The sequence below is a fragment of the Dermacentor albipictus genome, chromosome 2, assembly GCF_038994185.2.
Source record: "Dermacentor albipictus isolate Rhodes 1998 colony chromosome 2, USDA_Dalb.pri_finalv2, whole genome shotgun sequence".
NCBI lineage: Eukaryota > Metazoa > Arthropoda > Arachnida > Ixodida > Ixodidae > Dermacentor > Dermacentor albipictus.
Genome location: NC_091822.1, coordinates 75,061,245 through 75,070,953, shown reverse-complemented (window position 1 = coordinate 75,070,953; position 9,709 = coordinate 75,061,245). Strand labels below are relative to the sequence as shown.

The 9,709-nt window shown below is 52.3% G+C and overlaps 1 protein-coding gene across 1 annotated transcript; it reads right to left on the bottom strand.

The window, feature by feature from the left end:
- Positions 1–4,642: 4,642 nt before the first annotated feature.
- LOC139055719 (uncharacterized) lies at positions 4,643–5,227 on the bottom strand. Its single transcript, XM_070533253.1, has one exon. The coding sequence runs from the start codon at positions 5,225–5,227 to the stop codon at positions 4,643–4,645; it is 585 nt and encodes a 194-aa protein (XP_070389354.1).
- Positions 5,228–9,709: the final 4,482 nt, after the last annotated feature.

The following is a 9,709-nucleotide window of genomic DNA, read 5'->3' as shown; positions in this document are numbered from 1 at the left end:
GCTTCGTCTTCGAGGAGCCTGCGGAAGCCATCGTCAGGGGAAGATGTTAAGATGATTTACCCGGAATCGCTATGCTTGAAGGGATAGGCTAAAGCAACTACCAAGTTTGAGGTACCAAGTTAGGCGATGCTGCAGTGGTGAGAAAAAGGTCCTATAATATTCTGACATGCTGACCGAGATGTTTTAATCCTGGTCGGAAGAAGACGACGCTCTGAATTTCGCGCGCTGTCTAACATGTTGTCAGCTGCTGCAATTATTGTAAATATCTTGTAAATATACGTCTGACTGTTTTTAACCCCGTAACATTTTTGGTGGAGGTTGGTGGATCATTATCAAGACGGATTTACGCAGCGGGCGCTCCTTGGCTGCATCTAGAATGCCAGCTCAAGGCGAGGATGATTCGAACCCGTCGGCTTCCAGGCCCACCATCATTCTAGCACAACCCCGCGCCCCAGGAATCCTTTCTGGCACCGATGACACTGATGTTGAAGACTGGCTTCAACTATATGAGCTGGTGAGTGCCAGCAACCACTGGGACCACACCATCATGCTCGCTAATTTGATATTTTACCTCGTGGGCAAAGCAAGCGCCTACTTTCAGACCTACAAGGAGGAACTTACCTTTGTAAACAGAAGCTCAAAGATTTGTTTGGCAAGCCTGTTGTACGTCAGCGCGCCGCCCAAAAAGACCTCGCTTCGCGTGTCCAGACGTGCACTGAATCCTACCTCACTTATATCCAGGACGTGGTCGCTCTGTGCCGCAAAGGGGATCCGAAGATGTCCGTACCTCATAAGGTGCCGGAGTCATTAAGGGCATAGCAGATGATGCCTTCCATCTCTTTGTCTTCAAGAATTCTTCCACCGTGCAAGCCATCATTAGCGAATGCCGGCGGTTTGAAGAAGCCAAGAGTCGCCGCATTGCACAGCCATTTCCCCGCCTTCCCAACGTGGCTGCTACGTCCACCCGCGAAGACCTCCGCAGTCCACCCACACCCAGTCGCTCTGATGACATCCTTCATGTCATCCGACGTTAAATAGAAGCTGCATATACTATCACGACCCCAACCCATGGCCCCGACAATTACCAGGCGACCGCCTCATTGATACAGTCCGTCGTGCGCCGAGAATTGGCCAACGTTGGCTTGACCAACGTCTGCTCAGTTATTCGGCCTAACTACACTCCGTCCAGCAGTGTCATACGCACCCGCAACCTGAATCCCCAACGCAGTATCGCAACCCGGCCGAATGGCATACTCCAGACGATAGGCCTATATGCTTCACTTGTGGCCGTATCGACCATATTTCACGTCACTGCCGGTCTTCGTGGGATTCGACCCCCTGGTCCTACCACCCATCCCACGGCCCTCATGCTGTTTCTCGGTTCGCCCCGCAAACGCAGCCAGCAAGTTCTGGCGACACTTCTCTTCCTACCCGCTCTAGCCGCTCTGCTTCGCCACGTCACCGCTTCACCCGATCGCCTCCATCTCACCGATCACCGTCCCCTAGCTCCTTCCGCCACACCCTTCTGGAAAACTAATGGGTACAGCACCTGGAGGATATGCTGCCAAACCGACCCAACGCAAAAATCCTCTTCTCACCTTGCCCACACATCGGAACCTAATTAAAGAACGTGGATGGTGTATCTGTTACGGCTCTGATTGACACTGGCGCGCACGTATCTGTGACGAATGCTCAGCTTCGGGATCGTCTCAAGAAAGTCCTCACTCCTGCTCCGTCGCCTGTGGTCCAAGTCACCGACGGTGGAACACCAGCCGTGATTGACATGTGTCCGGCTCGCGTGAGTGTCGCCGAACATCATACTTCTGTTTTATTCTATGTTCTAGAGCACTGCCCTCACGACCTCATCCTGGGACTTGACTTTCTGTGAATACATTCCGCTTTGATAAACTGTTCTGCTGGTGTTGTGCAACTCGCTCTACGTGCTGCTATTGACCCTCCCGATAGTGATCCGACACGGCTATGTTCCACAGAGCATATTCGCCTCCCTCATCGTGCCGTTACCTACATAGGTATCTCCCCCGTTCCACCTGTCGTATCGGCGCCGCTGCTATCAGTGGGTGATCGACGAAAGACAGGAGACGACTAAAGTCCAAAACGCCAGCAAGGGGAAAGAGCCCCTTCTTTATTTCCACAGCCGTTTAAGTAGAACCAGCGTGACGTCAGTGACACGTGGTTCCATACATGCGTCAGGCGCAATGACTCAGCGCGCCCTGCGGGAGCGTGCTTTCAGCCGCATAGAAATACATTCCAGCACATCCCCCCTTTTGCAAAATGAAAGTGGTTTTCGTGCATGACATTTAGCACACCCGCACATGAACAAAGCAAGAACCCTCAGTGGTAATCTACCATGAACAAAACCTTATTCATCAATCCCGTATCGAACTGGTCGCTTAACCACTCTACCAGACTTGGTCACAGTCACTGAAGCAGAAGGTACTAAAGTTGAAGTCATAGCCCCCGATGCTAAAGGTAACGAATCTGTTAAGGTATCGGGTGACTCCCTGTTCGTAAAAACAAATTCGGATGAATCACTTTCGCTTGGAAACTCGTAGCTGCCTTCTGCCTTCCTCTGTTCTGGCAAGTGGTTGAGCATTCGTTGGTTACGCCGCAGCGTACTCCCATCCTGGGTGCGTATTATGTAGGACCGCGGTGTAGCGGCTGTGGCTAGTACAGTTGCTCTAGTCTTCATGTCCGTTACCCAAACGGAATCACCAGCTTTTAGTTCGTTCAATTCTCGGGTTCTGTGGTACCTGTTGTAGTACCGTGCTTGTAGCTTCTTGTTGGCCCTGTCTTTGGCCGCAAGATTACGCAGCGGTGGCTGCACTGGACCACGCAGCTGCGGCGCCATTGGAACTCTTGTCCTAAGACGCCGGCCCATGAGGATTTCGGCTGGACTTGGGCCAAGAATGCCTGGGGTTGCCCTGTAGGCAAGCAAAGCCAGGTACGGGTCCTTAGATTTAAGGATCAGGCGCTTAACTGCTTGAACCATACGTTCAATTTCCCCATTAGCCTGAGGGTACCTAGGGCTAGTAGTGACGTGACCAAAGCCATAATCGTGTGCAAACTTATCAAACGCTGTACAAGAAAATTGTGGTCCATTGTCTGTCACTACGGTCTCCGGGATGCCATGGCGTGCAAAAATGCTTTTTAGCCTTTCTATCACAGCCCTAGCTTTTGTTGAGGGAAGGAGGGCTACTTCCGGATACCGTGACAGGTAGTCGACCACGACAAGATAATGACAGTTGTTAATAAAGCACAAGTCGACCCCAACTCGTTCCCAAGCGAAACTTGGCGTTGGGGTTGAAATCAATGGCTCCGATTTCTGGTTGACAAAGCGCGCACAAGTAACACATTCTTTCACATGCCGCGCAAGTTGTTCGCCGATGCCTGGCCACCAGACCAATTCCTTTGCCAAAGCTCTAGTTCTCGCGATTCCCTGATGTCCATCATGTAGTTTTTTTAGTACGTCCTTTCTTAGGCACTGAGGTACCACCAGTCTGGTCCCTTTTAGCAGCATACCATTGCATTCGGCAATTAGTGCTGTTTCCTGCCAGTACGGAACCAAGTAGCAAGGAAGCTTTGGTTTTTTCGGCCAGCCTTGGCGACACAACTTAAGCAAGGCTTGACAAATGACGTCAGTCTTCTGCACATCGCGTATTCTGTTAACAAAATTGTCCCCCATTTGAAGTCCTTGCACGCATGTTTTGACGAAAGACGACACTTCCGAGACGGTCAGTTCGCCGGCTAGTTTATGTGCTTTCGTCGGTGCTCTTGAAAGAGCGTCCGCCGTTATCAAGCTTTTACCGGGAACGTACACGATGTTAAAGTGATACCGCATCAGCCGCATTCTGAAGCGCTGAACCCTTGGCGGCAACACATCAATAGGCATTTTACCAAGCAATGAAACGAGAGGTTTGTGGTCCGTTTCAAGGATCACCTCAATACTTCTTATGTATTCGTCGAATCTTTCGGCAGCCCATGTTAACGCTAGTGCCTCCTTTTCCACTTGCGCATAGCGCTGCTCAGTTTTGGTCAGTGACCTTGAAGCAAACGCTATCGGCCGGCGCTCGCCATTGCGTTGTTTCTGGAAAAGGACGGCACCGAGACCATAAGACGAGGCGTCCGCCGAAAGAATCGTGGGAATGCGTGGATCGTATGTAGCCATGCACTTTGCTGAGCAGATAGGAGATTTCAAGCTTTCAAAAGCCGTGTTCTGAGCAGGGCCCCAAGCCCAGTCGGTCTCTTTCTGCAAAAGCTCCCGTATCGGGGCAGTGGTTTGCGCCAAGTTCGGCAAAAAACGGCCTAGGTGGTTGGCCATGCCCAGAACACTTAGGCGGTCACCGCTAGCACCAGTCAAGACCTCGTCGGGCTTCTCCAAGCTCGTGGGAAGTCCCGGAAATGATGCTGGAATTACGGACACTTCTGCGCCCGAGTCGACCTTTGCAAAAACAGGCACGGAGTTAAGTAATACCTGAACGTAACGTGCTTTGGCGCGAGGCGCCTCAACCGCGCCCAAAAAAACCTCCCCACTGTCCTTTTGTACAGACGACACTTGTACCTTTCGCTGGTAGCCTGGAGAAGTCCCTTTGAGGCACGCCTTGCCGAAATGTCCCTTTAAGCCTCAGTTGAAGCACCTCTGGCCTCTCGCTGGGCAGGCTGTCCTTGGGTGCGAGTTGCCTCCGCAGAAGATGCACGGCCCCTCGGAACGAGCTGATGTCGGCCGGGTTTCCTTGCTGCGTTGCAGTTTCGTGCGGTAGCCCACTGCGTCGACATTGACGTCTTCACATGGCTTGCACGGTGTGTATTCGTGGACTTCATTGCAGTTTCGAAGTTTTTCTTGCTGCTGCTGAACGGTCTCTTTAAGGCGGGCCCTCGCCAGAGCTGTTGCGAGAGACAGCTTGGGTTCCATTTGGAGCGACTCGGAAAGTTTTTCATCCCGCAGGCCCACGACGAACCGGTCCCTGATGAGGCGCTGCTTGAATTCTCCGAAGTCGCATTTGTCCGCCAAGACGTGTACAGCAGTCATAAACTGGTCAATTGACTCGCCAGGCATCTGGTGCCGCTTGTGAAAGCAAGCGCTCTCGTAGACAACGTTGCTCTCCTTGATGAAGTAATCGTCGAACTTCTTTTTGACCAGCTCAAATTTCTTCGAATCTTCTGCAGAAAGATTGAAGGTGGCGAAGATGTCCCTTGCTTGTCGACCCATGGTATAAAGCAGAGTGCGTACTTGTGCCTCTTCCGGGCGCTCATTCAGGCCCGATGCATAGCGATAGTCGTCGAAGTGCAGTATCCACACCGGCCACTCTAATGGTATCTTCGACTGGTCGCCTGTATGCCCCGAAGCAGCGTCGGGTAGATCGGTCGTTTCCCGAGCTCAAAGGTAGGCGACAAGCGCGCAAGCCGAACGTGCGACTCGCTCTCGGAGGAGGAAATTGCTGATGCGAGACCACGTGACTACTGCCAACTTCCGATGTTTCGCCTATCCAGAGCTCCCGGCGCTGCCGGAAAAACCAGCGGACGTGCCGGCGGGACGAACGTTCGTCGAGACGCCAGCATGCAGTGGCCTAGGTTGCCAAGGTTACGGTGGGCCGTCGCCAACAGCAGCGACGCGGCGCTGCGATGACGTTTCAATCTCGATGACTGCTCCGACGACAGAGCTCGGAGCGCATCAGAGCGCTCCAAGATAGAGGAGAGCAATCGAGAAGAACCAGCCGAACGCAGGGCGCGCACCCTCTTTCAACCAGCCGAAGACGACGCCGCTCGCGAGAGCGCTCCAGAGTGCTCAGAAACGACCAGCCGAAGATAGCATAAGGTAGTGTCGAAGTCCAGCGGTGGCGGCTGCTGAAGACCCGGCGGCGATGCAGTGGCCATTGCAGCCTTCCTTTCCGACGACGTCTCCACGCTCTTTTCAATCGCTTTTCAAAAGTGGGTGGATCGCATAACTTCTGACACCATGTCGTATCGGCGCCGCTGCTATCAGTGGGTGATCGACGAAAGACAGGAGACGACTAAAGTCCAAAACGCCAGCAAGGGGAAAGAGCCCCGTATTTATTTCCACAGCCGTTTAAGTAGAACCAGCGTGACGTCAGTGACACGTGGTTCCATACATGCGTCAGGCGTAATGACTCAGCGCGCCCTGCGGGAGCGTGCTTTCAGCCGCATAGCAATACATTCCAGCACACCACCTGTACCAGATGGTGGCTACATCGAATCCCCAAATCCGAATGTCCTGCTCTCGCATAACGTCGCTTTCCCTCACACCGTCATTACCATCTCGGACAACACGTCCTGCTTTCCGCTTGTGAACTTTGGACTCTGTACACAAGTACTCCCGCGCGGAATATCCCTGGCGCAAATAACGCCAGCCAGAGACTACCATACTTCGGCTTTAACTTGTGACAGCTCCTCGTGTTCAACTCTTCCTTCGCCCCCTGTCCCTTCAGACTTGAATGCCATAACAGAAATGATTGCTCCCGATCTTCCACCCCAGCGTGCTCAAGAACTACGCTGCCTCCTTGCCTCATACTGGGACATATTCGACCTTGAAGAGCGCCCTCTAATACAAACATCTCTCGTAAAACATCGAATAAAGACGGGTAATGAGAGCCCGATCCATCGGCGACCCTACCGAGTCTCGCCTACTGAGCGGCATATCATCCAACATGAAATTGACAAGATACTTTCTCGAGACATCATCGAACCTTGTTGCAGCCCGTGGCTATCGCCTGTTGTACTAGTTAAAAAGAAGGACAACAGTTGGCGATTTTGCGTCGATTACCGACACCTCAACAAGGTAACCAAGGAAGACGTCTATCCGCTACCACGCATCGACCATGCCCTGGATTGCCTGCATGGAGCACAATATTTTTCGTCCATCGACCTTCGCTCCGGCTACTGGCAAATTGCCATCAATGAGATGGACCGCGAGAAGACAGCTTTTATTACTCCCAATGGCCTGTATCAGTTCAAAGTGATGCCTTTCGGTTTATGTAATGCCCCGGCCACATTTGAACGAATGATAGACGCCCTCATTCACGGTTTCAAGTGGTCCATCTGCCTCTGTTACCTGGAGGACGTGATCGTTCTTTTGCCGACTTTTGCAACACACCTCGAACGCCTATCCTTACTGTTTTCCGTCAGGTGGGGCTGCAACTAAATTTCTGCGCTCGGGCATCTTGTCGATTCTGCTGGTGCACGCCCTCATCACGATAAAATACGGGCGGTGAAAGACTTTCCCGTGCCAACATGTGCCAAGGATATTCGCAGCTTCTTGGGCCTTTGCTCCTTCCGTCGGTTTGTCCGAAATTTTGCAAACTTGTGCGCCCTCTCAGTTTGCTCCTCAAGAAAGACGCTGCATTCATTTGGGGCCCTGAGCAAGCTGGTGCTTTCACCGAGCTGATTGGGCTGCTTACGGGACGTAAGCAGCCCAGACCCCAACCATCCTTGCTCACTTTGAGGCGTCAGCCCCAACAAAGTCCGTACCGATGCCCGTGGCCATGGTATTGGCGCTATCTTGGCACAGAAACAACAAGGGTGAGAACGTGTTATTGCCTACGCCAGCCGCCTTCTTTCCTCTGCTGAGCGCAATTATTCCATCACTGAACGCGAGTGTCTGAATCTCGTTTGGGCAGCGGGTAAATTCCGCCCCTACTTGTACAGCCTCCAATTCACAGTCATCACTGATCACCGCGCTCTGTGTTGGCTTTCGTCCCTCAAAGATCCTTCAGGGCGCCTTGGCCGCTGGGCTCTGTGTCTTCAAGAATACAACTATTCAGTTGTATACAAGACCGGCCGCTTACATCAAGATGTGGGCTGCTTGTCGCACCATCTTGTCGACCCTCCTGACGTTTCTGCAGCCGGCATACCTGTCGCCGTTCTCTCTCTGGCTGCTTTTCGTGATAATGGAACCGAACAACGTCGGGACGCCTCCTTACAAGACCTTATTCAACGGCTCACTTCAACGACGCCCGATCCTTCCCTTCGCATGTTCGAACTCTAAGATTATATATTGTACCGCTCTAACATGCACCCGGGCGGCCCTGCCTGACTCTTCGTTGTGCCTGGGCAGTTGCGTCAGGCTGTTCTCGCCCAGCTTCATGATGTACCGACTGCAGGTCACCTTGGCGTGTCACGGAGTTATGACCGCGTTCGTCGGCGCTTCTTTCGGCCTAGTCTATACCGTTACGTCTGCCGTTATGTCGCTGCCTGTGACCTTTGTCAACGACACAAAAAGCCGACCACACTCCCTGCTGGTCGCCTTCAACCACTTGACGTACCATCAGAACCATTCTTTCGTGTAGGTGTTGATCTTCTAGGCCCTTTTCCTACGTCTGCTTCAGGAAACAAGTGGATTGCTGCAGCAACAGACTACACCACCCGATATGCAATCACACGGGCTCTTCCGACAAGCTGGGCAACCGATGTCGCCGACTTCCTCCTAGAGAACGTCATCCTTCACCGCAGCGCCCCTCGACAGCTCCTCACCGACCGAGGCCGTTTCTTTCTTTCTAATGTTATCAATGACATTCTACACTCGTGCGCGACTATACACAAACTTGCTACTGCTTACCATCCAGAAATTAACGGTCTAACTGAGTGCCTTAACCGCACCCTTACTGACATGCTGTCCATGTATGTCTCCGCTGACCATCGCGACTGGGACGTTGCGCTGCCGTTCGTTACTTTCGCCTATAATTCGTCTCGCCATGATAACGCAGGCTTCTCTCCATTCTTCCTCTTGTTTCGCCGCAACCCTACGTTACCTTTTGACACCGTTCTGCCTGCTAGTCTGAATTCTACATCTGACTACGCCCGTGAAGCCATACTCAAAGCACAAGAAGCACGCCATATTCCCGACGTCGCCTTGTGCAGTTGCAGGACAATCAGCGGCGTTTATATGACGCCCGTCATCGTGACGTCCATTACACACCGGGCGCCCTGGTTCTCTTTTGGTCGCCGTCACGACGCGTTGGCCTCTCGGAGAAGTTACTTTCACGGTACTCTGGCCCTTGCCGTGTCTTGCGTTATGTAACTGACGTCACGTACGAAATCGCCCCTCTTGAGCCAACCGTGGCTCAGCAACGCCCCAACGTGGTCCTCGTCGCGCGTCTGAAGTATCATTCGCCCACCTCCTAACCAGCACCGAGCCGGTGCTTCAGCCACCGGGGGTCATGTGACAGGATGACGAAGAAGATGTTTTAATCCTGGTCGAAAGAAGACGACGCTCTGAGCTTCGCTAGCTGTCTACCATGTTGTCAGCTGGTAATATTATTGTAAATATCTTGTAAATATACGTCTGGCTGTTTTTAACGCTGTAACAATATGTCACGGAAGAAGAGAATGTGACTGAAGAACGAGCTTCAAAAGGTGTTGGATGCCAGATCATTCGTCCATCCTCGTCTACATTCGCGTCGCCTATCACTATTGCACCTAAGGAAGATGGAAGCATCCGACTGTGCACGGACTACAGGGCAACATAACAAGCAGACAGAGCATTTTCGTTTTCCTCTGCCACTAATAGACCAACTTAAACGAGAAAGGTGGACGCAGAGTGTTTTTGCACATTCATTTATGTAAAGCATTTTGGCAAGTCCCAATTTCTGAAAAACACACGAAGTACTCTGCCTTCCTCACGCTCTTCGACACCTATGAGTATTCTCGACTCCCGTTTGGATGGAATAACTCTCCC